This window comes from Pseudopipra pipra, chromosome 2 (assembly GCF_036250125.1).
Source record: "Pseudopipra pipra isolate bDixPip1 chromosome 2, bDixPip1.hap1, whole genome shotgun sequence".
Lineage (NCBI taxonomy): Eukaryota > Metazoa > Chordata > Aves > Passeriformes > Pipridae > Pseudopipra > Pseudopipra pipra.
Genome location: NC_087550.1, coordinates 29,838,324 through 29,865,880, shown reverse-complemented (window position 1 = coordinate 29,865,880; position 27,557 = coordinate 29,838,324). Strand labels below are relative to the sequence as shown.

The following is a 27,557-nucleotide window of genomic DNA, read 5'->3' as shown; positions in this document are numbered from 1 at the left end:
CCGCGGCCAGGGGGAGCCGGGGGAGGCGGAGCGGCGGCTGGGGAGGAGCCGGGGCCTGCAGTGGAGCCGCAGCCCGGAGCAGCAGCCGCGGGAGCGGCGGGGCCTGGAGAGACTCAGCGCCGCCCGGGCCGGGCCCCCGCACCGGAGCCCGGGAAGCGCCCCGCGGACGAAGCCGCGGCCCGGCGGAAGGCGGCGAAGGCGCCGCGCAGCCCCGCGCAGGCCCGTGAGCCGCCGCGGCCTCCCGTGGTAGCCGAGCCCGGGCAGGAGGAGCTGGGGCCTGGGGGGAAGTCAGGGACAGCGGCCGCGGTGGGGGGACACCCCCGTAGCCTGCCGGGGTGGGGGAGAGACCCTGCCCGCCGCCCCCCGCCCCGCCCGCAACCCCGCCGGGCAGCTCCGCTCCCGGTGCGGGGACACCCCGGCGGCCCCCCCTGCCAGGCCCCTTCCCCGCAGCTGGTGAGGAGCTTAACACTCGCCCCCTTCCCCACTAACGAGCCAAGGCTGCGCAGAGGCCCCCGGCACACAGCCTAGGCAACTGTCTAGAAGGAGGTTTGCTCTTCCTCGCTGTGGGACAGTCTTCTGGAGCTCCCTCGATACGAGGGGAGAGGTGTCCTCAGATCCCAGTTTCTAAGGATTGTGAGAATAACCCTTACCACCTACTCCCCCCTGCTACTGAGGAAATTCCTCCCTCAAGCAGAGCGGACAGCCCTTCCCCAGACCAGATAGTAACAGGGGAGTCTTCACAGAAGGAATCCTGTATGCCCAAGAGAGGCAGTCCCCAAGACAGAAATAAGCAGGAGCTCCAGATACTTACCTAGTAATTTTAATTATTTACATCTACTCAGCAGGCGGCAAAGCGAAACAAGGGAGAGAAAGCAGAGGCAGATTTAGCTTTTCTTTCCTTTTCCAGTTGCTGGTAACTGGAGATAAAGGTAATTTCCAATACTGATCCCATCTTCCTTCATCCCAAGGAATATCCCTCATCCCCTAATTCTAAGAGGGTTTTCTTCAAATACCCTGTGCAAGGAGAGAAGACACACCTCCTAGTTACAGGGAAAGGAAAAGACAGATTTTGCTGATAATATCCACAGAGATAGCAAGAATTTTTTCAGAGAAAGATATTTGCCCACCTTTAAGGACAAGGTGTACCTAGACAAAAGAAAAGAGAGATTTCCAGGTAGGGAAATTGGGGAAATTGATTTCTGAAATAATCTGACTGTCAGTAAAAAGGCTGTCTCCCGGGGGAACACCCCTTTGGTACTTAGCTGCCAAAAGGGAGAGAGGATCTCCATCCCAGGATAAAACCAGCTGTTTTAGGGAACTGACTATCCCAAGCAGATTGTTTTAATACTCAAGATCCTGATTTCATCCACAATCCTTTCACCCTCAAAATATTTCTTGAAGAAGCTCTTGGAATAGCTGACAGCAACACTGAGTATGGGTCTCAGAGAAGGAGTGTGAAGGGCAGCACCCCAGCAACCAGCACTGAAGATAATCCACCTCCCTCCAGAAAATCTTCCAGACAGAGTGAGTGACCACATTATATCACTTCTTTATTCCTAGCTGTCCTTCTCTCTCGCCTTCTGTCCTTGTTTTCCATGTCTTTTCTCTCACTGTATCTGCTTTCCTTTTAATCTTTTCTCTCGTTCTGTTTCTGAACCTTTCCCCAGGCTTCTTTCTCTGTGTGTCTTTCTCTGTTTCCCTCATTTAGCTCCCTTATATGCTGTATGGAATTGACCTGATTCTTTCCCTCACTATTTAGCTTATGGGAGACCTTATCCCTATTTAATTGTAAGAAACCTCTCTGCCCTTTCTCTTCTACTTTTTTTTCCTGGTTTATTCATCCTGGGCTCAGCCTGTTTCATCACCGGTGTGAATTAGTTTCTGTCATTTAGGGGTCATTGAGAAGGGTAATACTGGCCAAAAAAAGCTTTGAGGAGACAGGAGCAGTGATTTCTGGTGCCAGTGTCCAAGGATGCACTCATGGGGTGGAGTTCTCCGTGTGGGTTCTACTGTGCTTGTAACTGTGAGAATGAAATCATTGTGTGATGCAGACCTCACTGTGCTTGGGATCCAGAGGTACAGATCCCCATGCAAGTGCTCTGAGATGTGTGTCCTAATGTACCTGAGGGACTGTGGGATGAATTCTGGAAAGAGTGCCCTTGAGAGTGGGTTCTATGGTGCGCAGGGGCCTGGGAATGAAAACCGTGACAGTGCTGGTGGACCTGCTCCGAAAGCCGGGAGAAGCCATGCGGTTGCCACCAGTCTTCGTTTGTGCTTTATGCTGTGTTCAGGGGCTAGGAACATGAATCCTAATGCTGGTGCTATGTGAGCTGAGCTGCTGCTTTTTGTAAATGAGGCAGTTAATTCCCAGTCACAAATGAGTATTCTGACACCACTGTAGTGATTTCCTGAGAAATCAAGTCTGAGGGAGATTTCATCTCAAATGAAGCCAAAGCAGATTCCAGTAGTAGAAGAATCATGCCTAAGGATATCTCACCTGAAGTATTCTTGTTTCTGTTCTCCAGTGAGATATCAGCGAGGAAATCCAAGATCAAAAGGGCCAGGGCAGGAACCCTTTTAGAAGCCTTTTGGGAGAGCAATGGTTAAACAGGGAGTCCCTAAAGAAGGAACTCCTTGGTGTAATGTGCTAGCCAGATCAGACAAAAGATGCCAGAGTGATTCCCCATTTTGGCAGAGGATTCTGTCAGTTATCCATAGCTTCAGAAGACGCCTCTTTCTAAGGGAAGGCTGAACCACCTAGCATACATATGTTCTGGGGGTACTGTTAGATGCCCTCCTACCTGTTGCCCTATAGTTATGCAATCAGCCTGTTTTGAGTACAGCTGTGTTATCTAGCACGAGGAAAGAGATAACCGAGGCATTTTGGCCTTTGTACATTCAAGGGGGTAACTGACTTCTCATGCTCCTGAGGTTAATTTACCTCATGCTGCCCCCTTCCTCACAGTAATGACTTGACATTTTTCAAGTGCTTTTGGCTCTGATGGATTGCAGAGCACTTTACAGAATATATATGCCAGTCTTAATAAAATTCTGCTCTTCCACAACAATTATCTTTCTGCATATGAAACATTTTTTTTCCTTCTATTAATGATAAAGATTAAGATTTTTATACTTGCTGCCTGAGTATTAAATATTCATGACAGACATACAAGTCTGAAAGTGGTGTGCTGTAGACTAATTGTTATATATTTGTTAATTACTGACAGAGCATGAAGTACTGACTTGGACACAAAATTAAGACAATCTCTGCTCTGAAGATCTTGTAGTCTAAAACACAGCTATGCAAAAGCTAGGGCGTACTCATAAATTTAAGGGAAAAGGGAATAATTTTTAGAGAGCATAGCTCTTCAGTGTGATCATGTGTTCACATCAAGTGTTTGTCACAGGTGAAAATGCAGCTTCCTCTGAGATGGAATACTGCAGCTGTTCTGCACCATTTATTTTATACAAAAGTATTCATAAAAGAAAAAGGGAGAGTATTATTTGTCTTCATGAAAGTGCAAGGTACTTTATAGACACGTTTAAATGAAAGTGCTATGTCTATAAGAGTTTACATTAAGAATATTAAATCTGAATACCTAAAATTAGATTTTAAAAACCACATTAATGTACCTAAGTAAATAGCCTAATTCTTGTAAATCCCCAGGAACACAGAGTTGGCTTCAACAGAAGGAATGAAGTCTTCAACATCTGAGTAAAGAGACACTTAGGTACATGTGTATGGGTTTGTAAATTTAAATCTGGACATTCATGCTTACAAAACTTGACTTTTTAGATTCAAGCAGTCTGATCCTGTCCTATGGGCACTCAACTCCCATCTAAGAACTGAGTGTGTGGCATTTCTCAGGTCAAGTCCTTGAGTAAAATGAAATGAGATGGTATAGAGAGTTATGGGAAAAGGATTATGTTATGATCAGGAGGTTATAATAGTGTTTAAGTATGTGTTCTGTAAGTTCTTGGGTTTTATCTTGAAATCTGCTTTTGTAGGCAAGTTTCTAAGATAGAATAAGGAGTCTGAAAAGTTGGAATGAAAGAATGAAATACAATAAACAGTTTGAGGAGTTTGGATGTAATTTCCCAGTCCAAGACAGGGTTGTGACTATTGTACTTCTGGTTTGGTTTTTTGTTGTTTTGGGTTGGTCCGTCCCCCCCCCCCCCTAAAAATACAGCTGGTGTCTTCAGAGAAGTTTATTCTTACCACAGAGGCACAGGTTACAGCTTACTACCTCCTCCCCTAAACTTCAACTGACCTTCATGTAGTGGGAGATTCTGTCTGCATCCCAGTTAGGATCTTTGGCCTTTTACTTCAAGTGTCAGAAAGGAGGTACGGTTAATGGCAACTGTGATATGGACAGCTGTCCCTCAAGAGCAGGACTGGGCTGATTATCTCATTTTACACAGCTGTCAGAGAGGAATTAGATCTTGGTCGTTAGCAACCAGATGATGAAAAATGTTTTTGGACTAATTTTTCCATTTGCTTCTCCCAGCCTTGGGTAGCACTGTAACCAGTGACTTTCACACAGAACCCTCTATGCTATGTAGTACTCCATTAGCTGAATATGTTTCTGACTGATGCTTCAGAATTGAAACTTCAAAAAAAACATTGTTTCTAGCATTTGCAGCCTGGAAGACAATTTAGAAAAGATGAGTAGTCCATAGATTAATGGACAGCCTAATATGGTATCTCTAACGTGTTTTAACTCTCCAGTTGTGTTAATTCTGAAGCCTGAAGAAAAGCCTTTAACTCACTGTATTGCTGGCAGTTGTACATTTTATTTTAGCAAGAATATCCAGTTGATGTGTTCCACCTCCAAATGCTTATCATCTTGGTAGGAGGCAGTATTGGTACTTGCTATCTGTTCTGCTGGTTTTGTTTCCTTCTTCCTTCTACGGGATATAAGATGAACCTAAAAATCTATAATATGTTTCTTCCTGTACTCATGTTATGTTTTTCACTTTTAAATCCGTCTATGTATTACTGAGATAGAGCAACCATGCTGCAATATGCTTTCACAATTAATTAATTGTGAATTTTCATTTTAAGTTTGAAATGAAAATGCATAATACTGGGAATGTTTCAAAATTCAGAGATCTCACAACCAAGTTTAGGACCAATTTAATGTTGTATCCCGTGGTGCTTTGCCAAGATTTGGACTAGACTGTTGTTTTATCCTTCTAGTTTTGACCTGCCCAATCTTTTACCCCATCCTATTAAGGACCTTAGAATTGTCTTGGAGGCAGACAGCACAGATATTGCTAGTGCCTGACCTTTGTGATCCCTTTCCTGAACTCCTGGGTTCTGTAGCATTGCATGACACTCGAGTTTCTCTCCTGCATCTTTAAGGCCCAGCATGTTTCCACCCTGCCTACTTCTTGACTTGCGTTTCCTCCTACACCCCACTCCTCCTCTCAGCTGTCCCTGCTCTTTGCATCTCGTTTCCCTTGCAGTCCCTTTGGCATTCTGTCCTCTGGTCCTACAAGCCTAAAATGCTGCTTTTCGTCAAGTAAGCATCCCTCATCTCCTCTCTAGGATTCTTCACTGACAGGAATCCTTTCTTACTATGTCTCGCAGGTTCTGGTCTTACCTGTATTTTGACCTGTTCCTAGTTTGGCTTTCATTAGATTATATGCCTGTGTGGACACATATGATTTTTTTTGTCTGAGGTTATCTCAAGAAACTTTTTTTTTAATCAGTGAAAATATCCAGTTCTGCTTGTCTGTGAAGTGTCACTTTGTCTCCACATTCTCTTACCCTTCCTTTTCCTCTGGCCCCCTTCGTTCCTCAGGAATTGCTAGATTTTGGTTGATTAGAATGAAAACCCCTTGCATTACATTTTCTGGTTCCCTCTAGCACTTGAGGATCTTGGTTTTCAGAACTGAGGTGAACAGTTTGTTCAAGGCCCAGTACCTCATTCCTTATCTTTCTGAGCTGGTCAGTTTATTTGATGTGAAGTCAGGAACTAAGGGAATGTATGTTCTTTTTTTGGCCTTTTTTATGTATAAGAGAGACCGAGTAATGAGGGACAGGGTGAGATGATGAGTGAGAGCTTTTATACCTCGAGGAAAAAATATTTGCTTTTTTGTTTTTTACAATTAGCAATTCAAATTTTGTTTATGCTCTCTGCTGTATAAAGACTGTGGCTGATTATAGCAGAAATATGTAATTACTGTTAAAAGTTCAAATCTGAATAATTGGGAAGGAATCTGAACTCTTTGTGGTCACAAATTAAAGGAGCAAAGTTTCTGAATTCTCAGTTTCCCCCTAGAAAACTGTGGTTAAATAAAACCAAGACAAATTCTCCCTTCTCATCAGGAACTTGCAGAGAAAAGTAAGCAAGCTACTAAAATAGTTACATCTGAAATTCCCTTTATCTGAACAAAGCAGACAAGCTTTGAATGTAGAGAAATAGTCTGGGATTTGGGAGACCCATGTTATCTGCATGGTTCTGCTACTCCTTTGCTGGCTGACCTTGGGCTGCACGCTTCTCCATGCATGGCTTCCCATTTATCCTGGAATAGGTTATTGTAAGGGTTCCAAAGTATAAGGATGAAAACCACTTTTTAATGGCTGGCTGTTCTTCTTGCTGTTGATTGCCTTAATTACAATGTGATATTGAACTCAAAAACTTTATATGCTGGTTTTTGTGACATTAAGAAACAGCGAAAGCACGATGCCCTGATTAATTCTTGTTTCCTGGGAGGACCAGTGACTCCAAAATTAAGAGATCCTGTACCATATCTGCAGTCTAGAACTGTTTAGTGAGTTGATTTCACTACAGATATTCTCACTCCCTTGAAGCTTCTCCTGAGATCTCTAATGACCTTTTCTTGGCCAGGTCTCAGGGTCTCTATTCCATCTTCATCCATCTTGGCTTCACTGCTGTTTTTGACACTTGATCATGCCCAGTCTTGAAATCTTGTCCTCCCTTGACTTTTGTGTCAGTATTTTCCTGGTTTCCCTCCTACTGTTCTAGTCATTCATTCAGTAGCTTCTGCAGTAAGCTATTTACCTTCCTCCTTTTTTTTTTTTTTCCCACAAGTTAGACACAATGACCCACTTCTGGTGTCCTCTCTTTGCTTTTCTTTACCTCCTTCATTCCAGGGATATTAAATTATGCAACTTTGCATACTACCTTAACATATTTTTTAAAATTAATTGCTGCAATTGCTGAGGCCAATACGGAATTCTAGACAGCTCCTTTGAGATTTCCCTTTGTTTCCTGCTTTCCCCTGTTGCAAACCACCACAGCTGGGCCTATAACATGTCCTTGCTCTGAACATATAGGATGGAGACTCATCTTCCAGTTCATGGCATGAATCTTTTGCTGCTGCTTTCTCAGTCTCTTTGGGTAACCCTTGCTCCTTCATTTACCATCTCTGTTACTGCTCCCTGTTCTTGCTGGCCTCTGACAACTGTGTTACCTTCTTGTCTTTTTAAAACCACAATTTCTGAAGCTGTCCTCCTGGCATGTTTTCTCAACACGTTGCCATCTCCTCCTTGACAAGCCTGTGCATTGGCTACCATCCACCACATAAGGTTCCAGCTTCTTGTACTTACTCTGAGGGGCCTTCACATTTATGTTTCTCCTCTATCTGTTGCCGTCTCTTACTGCGTTGTCCTTTGCTCTGCCAGCAACACAAGCATGACATTGTGCTTTTCCATTTTTTGCATGAGCATCTCTTCATTTTCTTCCTCAGCTGACTCATATCTTGATACACAGAGGAATATTGCCAGCCGGTAGAGGCCAGACACACTGGAAACTACTTATTTCGTAGAATTGTAGAATCATTAAGGTTGGAAAGGACCTCTGAGATCATCACCTCCAACTGTTAATTGTGTGTTTGCAATTAACTGTTTTCAAATATACAAATAACTGTTACTAGCACATTTGAAAATTATTCAAGATGTCTAACTGATAGTCAGAGGCAGTTGTCTTACTGCATGTACCCCCCTCTCCCTGACTTCTTTCGTGAAGTAAATAAAGATTGTCATAAGCAAAGACACAACATCTCAAAGAGTGGGACGGTCAGGGTTAGAGCAGAATAATATTTACTTGCAGCTGCAAGGTGACAACTGTGGCAAACGTGTGTGGAAGAAAGGGACTTCTTTCAGTGTCTGTAAGGAGATGAACAGAAGATTTAGTTTCAGGATGATACACAAAACGGAGCATTTTATGAGTAGGATGCAGAAAACCAAGTAGCAACACAAGCATTTGAAGCAAGGAGAAACCATTAATGAGTGTGTGTTATGTGGCAGTGTGGTTCTGAATCCTCTTGACCTTCAAGCTTGGTACAAATCTTTACAAGTTGTGAGCCTGGTGAGGGATTGTCAGGTGTTTTGTTTGCTGGAAGACAGTTCAGCCAGTTTAGTTGAGAATAACAGCTAACAGAATAGTAAAAAGGAATTATGTTAAAGCAGTGGTTGAGAGCTGATTTATGAGCTTCACGCAGTATTACTTGATTCTTCTGATCATTCTCCAACTTCAATTTCAGCTGTGCTTTGCTCTCAAACTCCTCTTTAGCAGGCTTTTCTGCAGTGGTTTGGTAACCTCAACTCTGGGAGCGTGTGCTGTATGTATATTTTGGGCACGTGGTATACAACTAAGCTGTGCTGGATAGCAGTTTCCTGATTTCCTATGAATTCAGTACATAGTTCTTGCTAGTGCTTGATACCCATTTCCACAAGTGGGTTGTGGCTTGTTTTAGCAACTATTGCAGAGTTCATATTGACTAATCTATTTTCAGTGGTTCAACCTTTCGTGAACAAGTTCTGACCACTTGCAGTCAGTTTGTCATTTTCCCTATACCTGGCTGCCATTCCTTTCTCTTATATAGAAGCTTTTCACTATTACTGTCATTAAACTGCAAGGTTAACAGTAATTTTTCACTGAGAGACCCATTTTTTAATGTAAGAATACAGTTTTCTTTTTATAAGCATGTTACACACAGAAACCCAAGTTAAAAGAATGTATCTTTGCAATGCTGTGCAGATCTTCTGAGCAAGATATTCTGAATGCTGATCTACTTCTGATGTTGTCTCCAATTTCAGAGACAATCTGGATATTGTATCAGTGTTTGCGTATCTTGTACTGAAGGTTTATGACTGGATGTGATTCTGATAAGCAGATAGAATTGAAATCTTTCTCTTCAACTTGTGTGCTCCCTAAGGCTGGGGGAAATACCTGCTCTTAGATACTGTTTCTCTACCACAGACTTCCTGGTTTCCAAGGGAAAATTTCATTCCAGATATGTGCTCATAAATTTGAATTATTTCAAAACCAGTACCCGATACCTTTCTCAGTGTAAGAGTAATTGTTCTGTTAATATTCTTAAAGCAAATGTCAAAGATTTCTCTCCTGCCTTGGCATATGTTCCGAATTACAGCTCCTACTTCCAATGGTAAAATATTGTGTAGTGATTCTGAGGGTGGAGAGATGCTGGAGAGCCATTTCTGCTGCGGTGATGTATTTTCATTGAGCTTCTTCAAAGTGCTTGGTTTACTTTTTACTTAAAATCTGTTATTGGAAGGGTTGTCATAGGACATTTGGCTTATGATTAGAATAAATCTTTTCTAGTAGTCTTATTACAAAGGAAATAACTTCCAGCTCAAAAGTATTTTAGGCATACCACTATTCTCAATATAATTTGCTGTTTCTTTTGACAGGTGTTACATATTCCCCACTTTCCCTTTTGCAGCATCATAAATAAACAAACTAGTCCTAACTTTGAACACGTATTTTCAGACTGTCTAAGGGGTGTCTGCAATGTCCGTGTAGTATTTCTCAGTGCATTTTTTTCCTGCATGTTTATATAGCAGACAACAAAAATATTTGATTAGTTGATCTTATTAAAATCTGGCAAGTCATTAGCTGTGCTCCATCCTAGCCTGCTATGCCCGTAAAGATACTGTCTCCCTTGACATGAGCATATTTCAGACTTTGGCTGTAATGCCATCTGTTGATAAGTTTAAATAAGCAGGTCATGTTTTGTAAACGAGACCATTTGTCAGTTCCATACAAAGCTAGGACATAATTGCCTTTGGAATTGAATCCTGACACACTTCCAACATGAGGGTTTTGGTGACTTTATAGTCCCCACAAGACTTCATGCTCCATTAGTACCAAAAATGTCTGTGCAGTCAGTGCTGTTCATTTACTCAATTCAGAGTACAAAATTATATCCTGCTTGTGCACCGTTCACAAAATGGAGGGAATCAAAAGGTTCTATGTTAAAATGTGCTATCATGATATTTATGTAATCAGTAAATATTATGAAAATAAATTTGTTTTCTTTTTATTTTTCTTGAGATTTAATACGAACAATTAGTCCAGTGATTTTTATATATTAAGCTATGTGTTGTCTGAAAGTTTTCATCTAACTCTGATTTTTAGTACATCTTAGTGTGTCCTGTATCTTTTAGCAAATTTCCATTCAGCATGCCATAATCACAGAATCACCTGTGTTCTTTTACACAAAATAGCACTGAACATTGAAAGCCATTCTGTCTTGCACACTGAGTGGTTCTGAGGAGGGGTACAGAGCCAGACTGCTGTGACAGGGGCAAGTGCAGGTTGTGACAGTTCCCGCTCATACAGGCGGTACCACGCCGTGTGCTCTTCGGTGACAGCAACTTCCTCCTCTTGGATTATTTTTCCCTTTGTGGCTCATGGCTAGCGAGAACTGTGTGCCCCCCGTTACCACACCTGCAAGCCTATAGTTAATTGGGAAAATGTTTTCCGGCTTGTTCTACTGGTCGCAAAGTAGGGAAGTGTGGCTCTAGGGTATGACAATTTCTCTTACCTCCTTGCCCCAGGGGCTATTTTTCCTTCTTTCATGTGACACTGCAGGCAGAAGTGTACTTTCAAACTGCAATGCTTTTCTCTTGTCACTAATGTGACACCTGCCACTCCTTCCAGGTTAAGTTTTATTTTATGAACAATACCCAGCATCCTCTCTCTCTTCCTTCTTCATTTGATTCCATAAACATAAACATCTTCTGAAGACTTCTCACAATTAGTTACCAAAATGATGGGTAGAAATTTCAGACTGTGCAGATAATCAGGTTCCTTTTTTCCAATTTCTTACATGAAACAAGTATCTCTGTGAGAACATTTGCTTAGAGAAGATCAGATTTTTAAGTGTTTTGTTCCTGCTGTCTTAGTTCACACCTTCTTGTTTTTGAGGGAAGACACATGTCTTAAAATGGCAAATTTCTCCTGCCAGAATTAGCAAAATTGATTATTTCCCCCTTTCTGTATTGGATAAGAACACAGTGTTTTTGCATGTGTAATTTACACAAGTATGTCAAAATTGCCTTTTTGTCATCAAAGTAGAGGCTGTCTGTTTCTTCATGCATGTGGTATTCTTATGTTTTACTTTTTCTTCTTACACTTTGATGCAGTTTCCTTTAGTTGACATGGTGCTCACCTTTCTGTTTCAGAAGGGTTGCAGTCTGTTTTTTGTCAGCTTGGGTTTGAGCTTTTCTGTTTGCTAAATACCTTAGAAAATAGGTGTATCACTGAGTATATTAGAGGGATATTGTTAGTTAGATCACTGGATCTGTGTTTCAGGCACCTAAATAGAAGCGGTCATGTATTTATGGGTCATTGTCAGTCATTGCTTGGTAGTTTTTTGTGCATTTCTTCTCTCTCAAAGTTTATGTTGAGAAATCTATGTTGAGTCTTCTTTGAATGTTTTGCCATAGTGTTTCATTGGATCAGAGTAGCAGCAAATAAAGCAACAGTGAAGGTAAACACAGAAATGTAGAGATTTATTCTAGAATATGCATCTTCTGTAGGCAGAGCACAGCATGGTTTCATTCATTGTATGGCTCCCTGCTTCAGTCGTAACTGATTCTGACTGGCCAGCTTTTGAGTTCAGCCTTGGAGAATGTTTCAGGCTGTAAATGTTTATTAACTGCGTTCAGTGTGACCCTCAGAGTGTTGTTCCCCACATTTCGTACATTTTTCAGTCCTGATATATAAGTAGCAATGATCTTGGATAACATCTGACTGGGTTGGAGCAAGCACTTGCAAAGTAGCAGGGCAGGCAAAGTACAGATTTCTTCACTGTGGCAGTAGGAATAGTCCTTACTATCCAACAGACAGAAGGCTGGCTTGCATGATCTTCGATTTGCTGCTAGTTACAAGTATTCAGAGTAAGGCAGTAGTTTTCCTGGAAAGCTGTAGTGAAGTATTACTAGTCCCAAGCAAATTAGTGGTTATTAAAAGGTATTCAATGCAAGGATTTTTTTTAAACCATTTTTCTTATGAACTGGACAGATTCTTGTCTGTTTAACAGATTTTTGTCTGTAGTTTGGGATCAGTGCTTGGCTGGCATTTTTGCATCTCTCTGACCTGTCTGACTTGAGGTTGTACTGTAACTAGTTAGTGCTTGGGAAGTGAAGACTGCAGACAGTTTCCAGCTGTTGATGGTGGTTATGACTTGGCTACCTTACCCTTGCTTTTTAAAGTCAGCCAAATACATAAACAGATAGAATTTACTGTGTAAAGTGGGAGAATTCTGGTCTTCATCTTTCTTTTTACTTCTTCAAAGTTAATTCTGGCTTGCTAATGTGGTAGGATATTTTAAAATATCCTTGATTTCAATTCAATGTGTTTATTAGTTACTACTATTTTTTTCTTTGTTTGAATGGGATCATAAGAGAAGAGTTCAAAAGAAGATTTGCCAGGCAATAAGCTGGGAAGGGAAAGTTGGAAGAATCATCAGCCTCTCTGGTTTGGCTGCAGTCTTGTTTTATTATACCATTAAGTAGTGTCAAGCTGGTGCACCAACCACTTGAATAAGGTGAATGAGATATACAACACAAATTAACAATAATATTAACTGCATAGCAAGTATTCTTTTAAATAATTTAGTAACCAATTACACAGCGTTATTTTTGCCCTGAAAGTGTTCTGGAATTGCCACCTTACCTTAGGTTTGACTATGCCTGATTATTACAGATCCAGTATTGCCAGCATACAGGCTTTTAAATCCAGTAACATGATCAAGTTCAAACTTGGAAAAAACCCTCTTATTCCACTGCTTTGAAATTTCCCATGGAATTGCTGTTGCATCTGAGTCTTCACTTTCTGTCCTAAATTACTGTCTAGTGTATATGTCCTTAAAGAGCTGATGTGTTTTACTGAAAAGTGGTTGTTTCAATACTGGGTGACTAGTGCATTTGTATAGACAGAATTTTTTATTTAAGATTTTGGGATTTTGTTTTGTTGTCAAAGATTTTTATAAACCAAGGAATGGAAATATTAAAATTCTTAGTGTGGGTGTAATCTGACCCAATTCTAACCTTGCTGTCTCCCTGACAAGTATATTTTACACAAATGCATGAAAGCTTGTGTATTTGATGATGGGCGTATTGCATATCAGCCTTACATTTTACTGCATAGCAAATCATCCCAGATGCTCTACTGACATAACCTGGGCAAATCCGAAGCTCTGTGAAAACTGCAGGGTTCTCTTCTGCCTCTTGAATTTCTGGTGTTTCAGATTGGTATCTTATTCTGCCATAGGCTTTTATAACCTAATTTTCTTGATTTCTATGCTTGCCTTAAAAAAAGGGGGTAGGGGAGGAATGGAACTGAGAAATTTGTATTTATTTTACTTTGGAGTTGTTAATACAACTGATATTTCGTAATGATTTAACAAGAAGCAGTAATCTGTTGTCCAATTGCACCATGGAAATTAAAAATTTTATGAGGCACACTTAGAAAATTAAGCATTCAATGTATATTTAGTTCATGTTTGGTTTTTCCCAAGTGGAATACTGCTTTTAGTGAGGGCTGTACCTGTGAACTTACCATGCTGTGTTTTGCGTACATGGTGGTCTGTCCATCCCGACTGGATAAAAATATATCGTTTCTTTTCCCTTGTATTATTCAGGAAGGAATAGTCCTGCTGGTTTGGTTTTTCTTTTTTTTCTTCTTTTTTGTGTGTGTCTGTAAATTTCAAATGTTTGATACTAGATCAAATCAATCAAAATGTTATTCAATAATCTACATCTTGAGGATGGTGGATAATGTAAGGCCTTTTGCAGCTCTCTAGTTAGCTGTTTAGCAAGTGGTTGTCCCTATCACGTGTGATAGTGTGGCAAATAAATACATGGGTAAATTAGTTGCAGTTGGGGTTTTCCTTTCCTCTGCAGAGAGAAAAATGTTTCCACTCGCCATAGATACTGTAGAGCTGCAATTGTACTTTTCAGTCAGTGAGTGCTGTGAGTGTGAGTGACAATGTTAGCTGTTCAGTTAGGAGGTGTTTTTTGAGGCCAGGGCTTTGGAGCCACTGTCTGTGGGGGTTGAGGGATGGATTTTGTTGGGGAATTGTGTGGGTGTTTGAGCCCTAAGAGGTGTGGTGAGCACATGCATGGAAATGAAAGGCTTAGTGCTTATGAATGCATTGGAATATGGACTTTAAGTGCTTCAGTGCTGTGAGAACACTTCAGTGCAGAAGTGAAAGGTATAATGCATATGGCTGTGGGAGAAGGACCGGTAGCTTCTGTGTCGAAATGCTGGGTGCATCTGTCTCTGGATCTGTGCATCCACACTGTTATTGTCAAATACCTATTTTTAGAATGAGTATCTAATTGGTATTCATGCAGATGGGTGTCTCCCTGTCTCATCTGATCCACTCATCTGAGTGATGCACTCGGTGGGAGGTGTCTGCTGACGAATCTTTCTGAAGCGAAGTGTGTTCGTGTCAGTCTGTTTTCTCTTACATGTATGCATGTGTTTAATTTGTCACAAATGTCTACATAAGTATGTGCACGTGTTTGTGTTTCCCTTTTCTATGCACTAGCATGCTCAAAGATAGTACCATCTAAACCTCAGAAATAAACGATGCAGAACTTGCATCTCTTCAAGACTTGATTCTTCTCTTTATGCAAAGAATAAGCACAAAGCACTGCAGGTTGTGGCCATGGAAACTTACCTACCTCATTCCAGACTTCAAGGGATCGCTCCTAGTGTAGTGATACAGCCAGTTGTGAGTAGGAATGATGAACTTTCTGCTGCCTTGTCTACAACAAAAGACGACATAAAAGTTTGTGTGCTAAGTGCACAAGTTCCTACAAGCTCATGCTGCTAACTATTTTATTAATATGAAATAAATGCTAAGTAGAGATCCCTGGATACTACTGCAATCCAGGTGTGTTTTGTTTTTATGAGGGGAAGTATATAATATTTATGAGAAAAGATCCGGAGTCTCTTCCTACCCTGTGGCAAACTTGTGTGACTTCGGATGAGTAAGTTCTTCCTGTGTCTTAGAATTGGAGAAAATACTTGCCTGCTATGTTGTGAATTAAGCAAGATTTAATTCAATAAAATTATATATATACATTTAGGAAAAATTGGTTATGGTAGGCAAAGCTTTAACTATTAAGAGCTTAATATAGTCTGTTCCAACTCGACATGGTAGATGTAATTATCTATATATAGTATTATGCATGATCTTGGTGTTTTAAAATGAGATATGTAATCCTAGCTCTAAGGAATAGGATTCATTATAATGTCACCTAATGCAAAAAAAGAGGCTAGGCCTTAGAGAGAAATTAATTTGCCCCTGAATTAAGATAGTCTTGACTTTGAAGATTATCTAATTAAACTGTTGTTTGTGTATGGCATGAATGAGTATTCCCTTTTAGCTATGATTTTCCTCTTACCTGACACAGTAAACCTACTGGATTAGAGGTAATCTTGGTGAAGGGTACCAAGGTTATATGGATTGGGTGGTAAGGGAGTGAATGTGATACAGCTGCTGAAAGGACTCTGAACAGATCTTGGTTCTTTACCTGGGGGCAGTGCTCTGGGTAAGACTGCCCTAGTAATGCTACCATCAGCACTGTCCCAGCTTCTGTCAGTAAGGATGGTCCTCCCAGAGACACAGTCATAGGCCCTTTTGGGTGCTTCTGTCTGGCTGTGAATAAGGGATATGAACTAGGATGGTCTTCACACAGGTGTTTGTGATAGGGGGAGAAACAGAGGAGGAATGCAAATGAGTGGTTTTGTTCTCAAGAGTTCACCTTGTTTGTGTCTCAGGAGTTTCCTTTCTGCTCCTTTCTCCTCACAGGTACTCCTGCTTCCAGCACCATGGCCTCTGACCTGGAAAGCAGCCTCACTTCCATAGACTGGCTCCCACAGCTTACTTTAAGGGCTACTATTGAAAAATTAGGGGGTTCCTCACAAGCAGGACCTCCAGGGTCTGCCCGAAAGTGTCCACCAGGCTCACCAACAGATCCTAATGCCACACTGAGTAAGGATGAGGCTGCAGTGCACCAAGATGGGAAGCCACGTTACAGCTATGCCACTTTGATCACATATGCCATCAACTCATCGCCTGCCAAGAAGATGACGCTTAGTGAGATCTACCGTTGGATCTGTGACAACTTTCCCTACTACAAAAATGCTGGTATTGGTTGGAAGGTGAGGGCTTGCACTAAAATACTCTTTTTGCCTAATTACAAGACTTATTTTCTTAATTCTCTGCAAAATACCCCCACTGAGAAAAACAAGACAGCTGTAAAACTAAGTTGAGCGACTGGAGAAAATGCAGAGCTAGGAGTCCCATTTTCTCTGAGAATTTTGTTGTATGTGGTGCTTCCTTAAGAAGGAGTGTGCAAAGGAACTCCACCAACAACTATGAAGAAAAACAAAACAAAAAACCCCCACAAAACCCACATTCCTACCAAGCTCTGCATCATTTTTCTATTTTCACCGCACCTTCTGTAGATGTAGGGGTGGTTCAGCCCCATATTATCATCTAATCCATCTCTCTTTCCACAGCTTCTGTTCTGCTCCATTCCAGGTATATGTAGTGAGCTTTGGCTTTTGAGTATGCACCATTCTATTTTCTCTACCTGTTCCAGGGCATACTCAGAACACTGTATGTTTTTGTTGTAGCACTTACCCATATCTCTTACTCTCTCATCAGAACTCTATTCGTCATAACCTCTCTCTGAATAAATGTTTTCGAAAGGTGCCTCGACCGAGAGATGATCCAGGGAAGGTAAGAAATCAGCATGCTCCTGGACAAGCAATTTAAAACTGCAGGGGATAACCTGGGGTTGCCCTTTCTAACTCATGGTTGGAATTTGAAACCTAAAGTGTAGGCAAAAATGGAAGCAGTAGTAAGATTTACTGCAGTCCTTTGGCTACAGACACATTTACTTAAAGGGAACCTCTAAAGGGGCCCTAGTGGTTTTAGTAATTATTTTTCCTATCTATGATCTTCAGTTGACTTTAAAGATACTGTAAGAAGTCAAAAATGGGGTTGAATCTACCTTACTAGTTTTGTTTCTTTTTCTTCTTGATCTCTGTCTAAAATGTGGGTCTAGTACAACCTGTTCTGTTATGAATATCATAGTGACTACTGGTGAACAGCAGGATTATGATGTGACAGTCATGAATTTCCTGGAGGCAAGATCTGTGAGAGTGAGAGCAGAACCTAGACTGCAAAATATTTAGTGTTGGGAAAAAAATATCATCATCACATTGTTTAAATCTGTAGAAATCATTTACAAGTAAAACTCAAGAATTTAGGAATTTGTTGGCCAAGTAAAGGCTAATAAAGCTCTGATAGTATATATAGATTGTAAAGGGGATTGCTAGCAAAACCAAAACTTGGCAGATATTATTGTTTAAAAAAACTCACAATTAAACAAGCTGAAGGAGATGGTGGGGCAAGAAGTTATGTATCTAGACAGAAAGATTGTCTCTTCCCCCTCGTCCTAAAGTTATCAGAAAGGACCACTTGCTTAGGCCTTTTATTTCAGGTTATATTTAAAGGACTATGTGGTCTCAATTGGTGTTTATAAATTGAAGTAGTAGATCTTTGAAGATCACTGCTCAAAAATATAATTGATTATATGCCTTACTCCAGGAAATCCTAACTGACTTAAGGGTATATGTTTGCAGGTGTTCATTGGCACGTTGGGCTGGGTTTGTAATGAAAACATGTTCTGTGCTTTATACTTATTCGGATTATTCAGATTTCAATTAGAGTTTAAAATGAGCTAAATTACACTCTGGAATTCTCTTTATACTTATTCAGAAAAGAACACACATTATTATAGACTATTTTGTGTTGAAAGGGACCTCTGGAGGTCAACATGCACCCCCACCCCCACTCCCAGGCAGGAACAATTAGATTAGGTTCTTGAGGGTTTTGTTGGATTTTGAGTATCTCCAAGGATAGATATAGCAAAACTGGCCACTTGTTCCAGTGCTGTACCACCAACATTGTGAAGAATTTTTTCTTCATATCTGACTGTGCTTTCCCTTGCTTTAACTTGTATTTGTTGCCTCTTATTCTTGTGCTGTACATTTTAAAGAAGAATTTGATTCTGTCATGTTTTATTTCCCTACACAGTTGAAGACAGTGGTTAGATCCCCTTAGCTTTCTCTTGTCCCAGCTAAACAGATCTCTTCTGTGAACTGCTTGTACATTATATATTTTAGTTCCTAATCATTGTGGTGACCCTTTTGTGGGTGCATTCTAGTCTGTCAGTATCTGTCTTGCATGGGAACCCCCCAAATGGGCAGAGCACTCAAACTGGAATCTCACAACCATGGAAAAAGAACGATCCTTCTAACTGTCTGCCAAATCAGAATATTGAGTTGGATCTCACCAGTCAATAACAAATTCAAGTTTGGGAGGAAGCTACTGAAGGGAGTGTGCAGGCCCAAAGAGTTCACCTAGCTTGGATCAAACCATCCTTTTGGTGTCCTGTCACAGAGTGATGGAAAAGTGGAGTATTCTGCCTTCCACCAGTAGCATTGTATCTCATTGTGTGCAACCCAGTGCAAGAGAGGAATCTCTGTACAACACCCAAGTCTCTGTCTGATGTTTTAGAGGGTGGTCCATGTGGTCTTAATGTTTAGTTGGTGCTACATTCTGTGAGTCAGTAGTCCCCTGCTTCAGGAAGCTCTGTGATTTAATCATGCATTCACCAATGGATCTTCTTCCAGGGCTCTTATTGGACAATAGATACATGTCCAGATATATCTCGCAAGAGGCGGCATCCTCCAGATGATGACGTGAGTGTTTTCCTTTCCAGACAGCATGGAGCGGGGTGGGAATTCCCTTCTGGTTTCAAGGAGTCCTTCCAGCACCAGACCATGGTAGTGTTTTGGGGGCAGGGTGTACAGATGGGGAGACAAAGGCTAGGAACGAATGAACTAGTGTGTTTGTCCTGCTGATTGGCTGTTGGTGCTGCTATTCAGTAGCAAAATTAATCTCGTGTAAAGTCCCTTATCCTGACTTCTCAGGGACTAAGGCCCAGCCCTCCTCTTTTTTAAGCCATGAACTTCTACAGCGGGGGAGCTGGCTTCCCATCTGCAGTTTCACTTCTCCATCTGTTTTTGATTTCTGATCCTTTCCTTTTCTCTTTCTTCCCCATCCACAGATACCGCAAGACTCCCCAGAGCAAGAGGCAAGTAAAAGCCCCCGAGGGGCTGTTCCAGTCAGCACAGAAGCCTCTTTGCCACCTGAGGCCACCCCTCAGATGTCGATCCAGAGCACCACCCCCATTGCCAACTACAGTCAGGTGAGCAGCAGGGGAAAAGATAAAGTGGGAGGAACAGCACGGGGGAGGATGCATGAATGGAAAAGTGGTGAGGAGAGGGAATTGTGAAAATTGTGATATGGAGGCAAAAATAAAAAGAAGGGAAAGAGCTGAAATTGCAGAGATAGAAAATAAGGAGGAAGTGAATTTTAGCAAAGGGCTGGATGGGGATAAGGATAAAGGCATAATGATATTAGATAGCTGAAGAAAATGCTGGAGCCATTGGGCTGCAGAGGGAGGGCAGTGGTTGGTATTCCGCAAGGAAAATGGCATTAGGGAAGATTTGCTGGGGGATGAGCTAAGTGATATGGGACATGAGTGCATGTTCTATGTGTATCTGGTCTCTGGATCTCTGTCTCAAGTTACAAAAACTAGTACAAGCTAAAGGCTTCATTTCTTGCTCCCTTAGCAGGGTGCAGGGCCTGTGGATGTTGCCTCTACTGTAGCCGGGGGGCAGGGCCGTGAAGGGGCTGATGTGCCACCCCCACTGTACAGTGCCAACCATGACTTCAAGTTCTCCTACTCTGAGATCAACTTCCAGGATCTTAGCTGGTCCTTCCGAAATCTCTACAAATCCATGCTGGAGAAATCATCTTCCTCTCAGCACGGTGAGTAACTGCATGCGTCATGTGGGGTGGGCAGGTATCTGCCCACACAGTCTTGTCCATTTGGCATCTCTCAGATCTTTCCTCACTTTGGAGCCTGTGCAAACAGACGTTCCTTCCTTGGCATGCTGTAATTACTTCTGCCAGGAGCAGATAAGAAATTTGCACGTCCTTTATCTATTGCTCCCCCTAGTTCTCTTAGAATAAAGAGGATCGTGATTTAAAAATACCTTCTGTTGATACAAATGCAAGTACTGAAATGGCAGAAACTGAGAGAAATGAAGTCCTGAAGAAAAGCACATCGGAGAAATATTCACAGTCTGTCAGGCTAGAAACCATAAGAGGGAGGAGATTGTTGCATGTGGAGTTTCTCCAGGAGAGTGGAAAGTCATCATTGCTCAGATCTGTTAAAACTAGGTTTGTACAATGCCGTGGAGAACTGTGCTTCTTAGTTTGAGAGCACGGAAGGGAGAGCCCCCAACTCTATTCATAGCTTGCATTTCTGGGATTGAGGAAGCAGCCACCAGAGGGCAGAATCGCTGCAGGGATGAGATGTCCACGGAAAACACTTCAGAAAAGCCTACAGTTCTTCCCGCCTTTAAATACTTCTAAATACTAATCTGGAATAAAAAGGAATATGTTATTACATGAGCCTTTCACCTGTGCTACTAGCCAACACACAGTGCAGGCAAAGTTTGCCACTCTAGGAGGAGCCTCCTGAGCTTGTATCTTACGTGAAATAAAAATTTATATACTTCTACTGCTTCCATTGTGCTGGCACTTGAGATTCCTAGTAGGAATGTGTGAGGTGTTGCAGGATGAGCAAGCTACAAAAATGTAGAGAAGAACCTTGAGTTGGTGTGTTCCTCTGTTTTTGCAAACTTAGCAGTAGTCTGTTTTTTCCCTCTCCAAGTCTTAGGCTGTAAGGCACTCTAGGAAAACATGCAGGTTTTGAGGAAATTTTGTAGGCAACTTTGGAGTCAGGATGGCAGTATTCATACTTTTGCCCCATTGCAGTAGTAGGAAGCTCTGATCTTGAATCAAGGCTTGATCTTGAATGTAGTGAAAACCTGAGGCTTGGTTGCAGATGGTCAGGTAAGGGTACTCAAAGTGAGTAGCTCAGGTTAATGTCATGTAATGTCCCTGTGATTTTTTTCACAGAGGTTCCACAATGTGTGGGGAGAATGAACCAGGGAAGCAGACATAAGAGATATGCTGAGCTCCTGGTATTGGGGAATAGTGGAGAACAACTGATGCTCCTGCATCAGGGGATGCCTGAAATGCAGGAAGATAGAAATTACACACCCAATGAGTCAGGAGGAATGAAAGTCATGAAGGAGCCCTGATGTGTACAATGTGATCTGTGTACAAAAGCAGATCCTTTTATGTGTGTGAGAAAAATTGGGAAGATTCCTGGCCAAGCTGCTTGTAGAAGGGGCCTGAATGGAGCCCTGGGAAACAGCAAGTCAGATGTATCAAGTTAACTGTTTTCTAAATGTTTTGTTGTTTAAGTTTGCTTAGTGGTCATTTATGGGAAAACAACATGTGCATGACATTTCAGGAGAGCATGAGTTACTTTGGCAAATGTAGGAAAAATCCAGGGAGGAATTTAATTACCTAACTGTACTAAAATCCTGCTGGGTCTTTGTTGTAGAGCCTTTTGTTTTGAACAGAGTCTGGAGTGCAGCAAGTGCATAATTGCACAGGTCGTGGTTGTTGGCAGCCAGTAGAGGGAACTCCAAAAGCGTCATAAATAGCGGGATGAGCAGTGTGAAGTTAGAGATGGATAATGTAAGCAGAGGTTTGATTCAGGCTGCTCTTAAAGCTCCCTCCTCTTTCGTTTGCTTGGCAGGTTTCTCTTCACTCCTTGGTGACATGCAGCCCTCCAACCACAATTATTACATGTACCAGCAGCAGCAGCAGCAAGGCCCCTCCTCAGTGGGTGCTGCTCCCCCACTCCACACTCCAACCCCAGAGGGTTGCCCATCCCAAGGCGGAAAGCAGCAGGGTGGTGAGGGTTATGGCCCTCCACCAGTGATGTCCATGCACCCGCCCCCAATGCAGCATGGAGGCTACCACCAGCATCAACAACATCACCCGCACTCCCACCCACAGCAGCAGCCACACCAGCACCAGCAGCAGCAGCAGTCACAGGCTTCAATCAACAGTGCTGGCTTTGGTGAGTCAGGGGCAATGGAAAACACAGCAGGGAAAATGGGAGCAGTGAGGAGCCCCCAGACAGAAATTCCAGAAGTGAGCTTTCCCTAGGTAGTGCCTAGATCGTGTGTAGAAAATGGGTGAAAGCCAGTTAAGGTTGAAATCTGAGAGGGAAATTACCTCCCTACTGAAGGAAAGGAGGCTACATCCACCCTGGATTTGGGATTCTGTTTAGAGATGCAAGATAAAGTCAGGGCCTCAGTGGGAAAGGAGGCACCATCCCTAGTCTTCCATCGGAGAAAGGATTTCTAGCTACTGTAGCATCAGGCTCATTGGTGAAGAGGGGCCAATCTTTTCCTATTAAAGGGTGGAGGGAAAGGGCAATCTGCATTGGATTAATGTTGTCCCTGTTTCATTCCAGCGTTTCCCCCTGATTGGTGCTCCAACATTGATTCCCTGAAGGAAAGCTTCAAGATGGTAAACCGGCTGAACTGGTCTAGCATTGAGCACTCCCAATTCTCAGGTCAGTGTTGGCCTAGTGACTAGAGTTAGTGACTCAGTGATTAGGGCTGTAGTCTAGAACATGTGAGTGCTGTGTCAAGATCTTTTTTCAATGTATCTGTGTCAAGTCCATTGGTTTCTCAGACTCACCTTATTTCTAAAATGAGGTGTCCTACTTCATGGGTTCTGTTTAAGATCATGAAGCACTTGAATGAATACTGCAGGAATTTGGGGCAAGGGGAATTAATTCATAAAAGTATGTCAGAAAGCTGAGATTTTTCCCTCCAACTCTCCCCTCCCTCACCTGAGTCAGTGAGACAGTATCCTTAGATATGGAGCTCTCCAGGTGTTTGGTGACAGATTTGAAGCACTGAAGTTGGGTTTGTGAGGAGGAGGTAGGATTTAGGGACAGAAGACAGAAACACTTTGCAGGGAAGATGACAGTGTGACTGCTGTTTTTGACATTGTCCCCTGTCCCCCACAGAGCTGATGGAGAGTCTGCGCCAGGCTGAGCGGAAGAACTGGACGCTGGATCAACATCATATTGCCAACCTTTGTGACTCCCTTAATCACTTCCTTACCCAGACTGGTCAGCTCCCTCATCTGGTTGGCCCACAGCAGCCCCCTCGAATCTCTGATTCTTGTGCCCTGAACAGTGGCAAACAGGAGCAATCCATGAACCAAGGTAATTAAGCAGAGACTAAAATGATATGTAAATGAAGGCCCAATTCTGTGAATATCATAAATTACTTACAGTCTTGCCAGGCAATATAGCACTGAGCAACTCAGAGCTAGGCTGTCAGAGGTGTTCATAGCAACTTAGCTTTCTCTGGCTTTAAAGAATTGGGTTGTCCTATGCCTGTGGCCTGGACTGACTGCTATTATTTGATGCATACCGTTGGCAGGCAGCCTATCCAGGCAGAAATATATTTAAAAGGTAAACCCATAAAAAGGAGAAGGGAGTGGTATTTTTTTAAGTAACCATCAGAAAGAAATGGCCAATAGATTGCTATTCCAGATGGCATGAGCTGTAAAGGAGAAAGTGCTTGCACCCGTGTTGGAGAAATACTGACTGAACAAGGAGTAGGAAGATGCACTCTGAGGAGAGCACAGGAGATATTGTGGTCTTGATAGAACTGTGATGGTGTGTGTCATCTAGTACTGAACTAAGTGGATAATATTGAGCCAGCTTGTGGTGTTTCTGGATGAAAATCTTCTTCTTTTACAATAATAGAGAAACTCCTGCTGGTTCCAAGAACAAGATCCCAGACCAAGCTATAGCTTGCAGTTAGGACCCAACAGCTGAACATCTCCTCAGTATCCCGTGGGTCTGAGTGAGTTGCTCTGTGGCTGAGCTGCCACCCAGTCAGGGTCAAGACTGTTGACCAGAACCTTAACGGTTGTTTTTGTTTTGTTTTGTTTTTTACCTCATTTCCTTTCACAGTGAACTCCTATGGTCAGCCCCAGCCTCCCCATCTCTTCTCCGGGCCATCTCCTATGTACCAGATTTCCACCCAGGACTCTCCAGGATATAATCGCCCAGGTAAGGAGTGACATTAAGGCATATTATAGCAATGAGCATTAAAGAATTGGTTTCCAACCCCTTTGTGTGTTTCTCCCAAAGCATTTAGTAATCAAATGGAGCACTGCAGGTAGAGAGGGAGGCTGGACTGAAAAAAACCTCTGTTTAGGGTTCTGCCATAGCTTTGGAAAGGTTTAAGGTGTCAGTGGCCTGATTTCTTTCACTTCCCATAGACAGTCTCCCAGTTCAGCCTCACCCTCAGTTGGTTGCTTGAAGGCAATTTTACATGAGAAGCTTCTGTTGATGAAGTCCTTTGTGCTCTGTCAGCAGTCAACTGTGAGAAAAGTAAAGGAGGCTGAAACTTAACTTCTGTAGAAGATGCTGTGGAGAATTTCACAGTAGACCACCTACAGACATTGGTAGGTGCTGTGTGACAGAGAAATTGATGCCAGTAGTGTTCTTGTTTGTTAGACTATTGGAAGGGAGAAGGCCCAAATCACTTTGGGTTTCTTTTGCCCAAGAGCCCCCTGTGAAAAAGCATGTAGTTCTTTATTCTAACTGTTCTCTTTCCTTTTTTTTTTTTCTTGTTTTTGGCTCAGCTCATCATCTGGTCCCCCGGCCTCCAGGACCTCCTCCAGGCGCCAATGAGGAAATCCCCGATGATTTCGACTGGGACTTGATCACCTAGCGAGTTACAGACTTGATAGGCCGTCCTTTGTGAGGGACGTGGGAGGGGAGGGAGACATGGGGTCAATGGTGTCAGCACCGCCCTCCCCAGCCTCCCTGCCTTGCCTGTATATAGATATATATTCTCTATCTCCGCCAGAGAAGCCACCGCAAGATGCTGCCGAAGATAATCCTTCCTTGCGTCCTGTTTTATCTTCTTTTCTTCTTTTGTTTATTATTATTATTGTTATTATTATTATTACCAATAATTGAGCACAGCCCTCCCCCTCCTCTGGTGGCCTCGGACGCATCGGATCAGCTTTCATGTTGTGTAGTGCCCTATGGAGGGCAGAAAGATGGGTCCTTGGTGCCATGAAAAGACCTTGGAAGGCTGAATCCTCGAGTGCATCTTTCTCTGCCTCCGTCATTTTGCGTTTAACAATCCCTCTTTCCCTTCAAGGTGGCCGGTGAATCTGTTGTATTGGCTACTGGAGTGAGAGAGCCTAGTGGACCCTGGGAGCCTGTAGTTATGTTGTTTCGTAAATGTTGTAAAGGTCAGGGGGCTGAAGGGACACTGGAGGGGTGATCTTAGCTCTGTGAACTTTGTCACACCAGCAGGAACAGCAAGAAAAGAAGTGGTGTTCCCAAGTACAAAGAGAAGGTAATCCCTGAGGCAGGGAGAGCTAAGCTGAGCTGGGAGGGCAGACCTGAGTTTGGAGAAAGGAGAACGGGGCAGAGATGGTATTTCAGCAGTGAAGTTGGGTTTCACAATGTGGTGCCATCTGTGAAGACAGAGAGATTTTGAAGGGAATCCTGACCATTTCCTACACTGCTTTTTGCAGTCTCCAGGTGAAGCTTAAATACCCATCAGATAAAAGAAGCAGTCAGGGGTCTCACATGTGATTCAGAAAATTCTGTTCCCCAGAGCTTTTAATTTCACCCCCTATCCCTTCAAGCTCTTCTTCAAAACATGTAGTGAGGCTCTTACTTGCATATGCAAATTTGGAAATTTTCTCCCATCAGTATTTGTCCAATTGTTATTTGGCCCTCTGCCCCTCAGATTTCTTTGGAGACTGTCTTTGCCTGTGTTTTGAGTGCCAGCAGCAGGAGCCTTGTCGCGTACGTGCATGTCCTCTGTCAGGGGTTCCCACTTGGTGAACGGGCTCGTGGTGGGCAGATGAAGCTGCTGCACAGACTGGGGGGGAACTTGAGGGACTGCTGGTCAAGGGCTGGACCCTCTGGTCAGGTACCGGGAGGCCCTCACGAGCAGTTTTTGTAAGACGGGCATTAGAAGAGAGAGGATGAAGCAGGGCAGGCTTTTAAACCGAACAGCTGAAGAGTGTAGTATAAAAGGGAGGTGGGTGGGTCAGACCCCTTTCAGTTCGGCTGGAGAGATGACAGCATCTGGTGTAAATCCTTAAGGATGAGTTTTGTCAGCACTTGCAAATCAGGAAGGTGGAAAAGGTGCAGGAGCAGGAGTGAGTGTTGAGATGCCTCCTCCCCAAAGCTATGTCCTGTGTTCCCCTTTTTTTCTGGTATGGCTCTGTTCTGTCAAACCTCTTGCTTTCTCTTAATATTTTGTAAAGCCTCCCCCCATCCCTAATTTCCTGTTTATCAGTGAAGGGAACAAACATGGAAATAGACCATCATGGCCACTTGACATGGGGCAGGGCAGTAAAGTAATAACCTCTACTATGACTGCAGGAAGGTGGGGAACTGCCATTGCTTTTTCAAATTGCTGTAGGGATAAACCAATTGGAAATTGGATCTTTGTCAGGGAAGTGGACAGAGTCTTGTTGTATCAGGAGGGGGGAACAACACTTTTTTTTTTCTTTTTTTCTTTTTTCTTTTTTTTGTTTTTTTTGGTTTCTTTTTTTTGTTTTGTTTTAAGTGTGTGTTTGGGGGGGAGTTCGTCATTGAGTATTTCCAAGAGAAATGAGGAATCCCAGACAGCTTCAACATGGAGTCAGCTGTTATCTCTGCTGATTCAGGATGGGAATAATACATCTTGGAAGCATGTGTGATAGGTTTCTGTGGGAAGTGGCACCAGAGATAACTCATAGCAGGTGCCAGTTAATGCTTTGCAAAGGACATTACTGAGAGCCGGCCCTATGGAAGTCTGAAAACACCACCGGAAGAAAAACAAACCAAGATGGCTCCTTCTGCGTATCCAAGTGCTCCTCATTTGCATATTTGCATATTAAGTTGTGCCTCATTTGCATATGTAAATACATGCCGGTCAGTGTGCAAATTAGCCTCGTTCCTCTGCCCCTGAAATAAATGTGCGTTGTTAGTGCGTGGAAGACATCAGTGGGGTGGGCAGCACTGGCCTGCAGGGAGGGGAGGGGGGCCAGCCTGGCCTGGAGGAAGGTCCTGCAGGCCCTTCCAGCCCGGTGTGGCCCCCCCTGTGCTTCGTGTCAGTGGTCAGGGAGAGAGGGGCGTGGTTTCACGAGTTTATTTTTGTGCATGCTTTCTTAATAAAAAGAAAAAGTGAATGTTTATGGTTTAA

At 42.7% G+C, this 27,557-nt stretch overlaps 1 protein-coding gene across 1 annotated transcript; it reads left to right on the top strand.

Annotated features, from left to right (window-relative positions):
- FOXJ2 (forkhead box J2) lies at window positions 1-27,557 on the top strand. Its single transcript, XM_064644762.1, has 11 exons — window positions 1-1,524; window positions 16,105-16,457; window positions 16,966-17,040; window positions 19,002-19,070; window positions 19,439-19,579; window positions 20,007-20,205; window positions 22,055-22,381; window positions 22,781-22,882; window positions 23,345-23,545; window positions 24,305-24,403; window positions 24,982-27,557. The coding sequence occupies exons 2-11, from the start codon at window positions 16,125-16,127 to the stop codon at window positions 25,068-25,070; spliced, it is 1,635 nt and encodes a 544-aa protein (XP_064500832.1). The 5' UTR covers window positions 1-1,524; window positions 16,105-16,124; the 3' UTR covers window positions 25,071-27,557.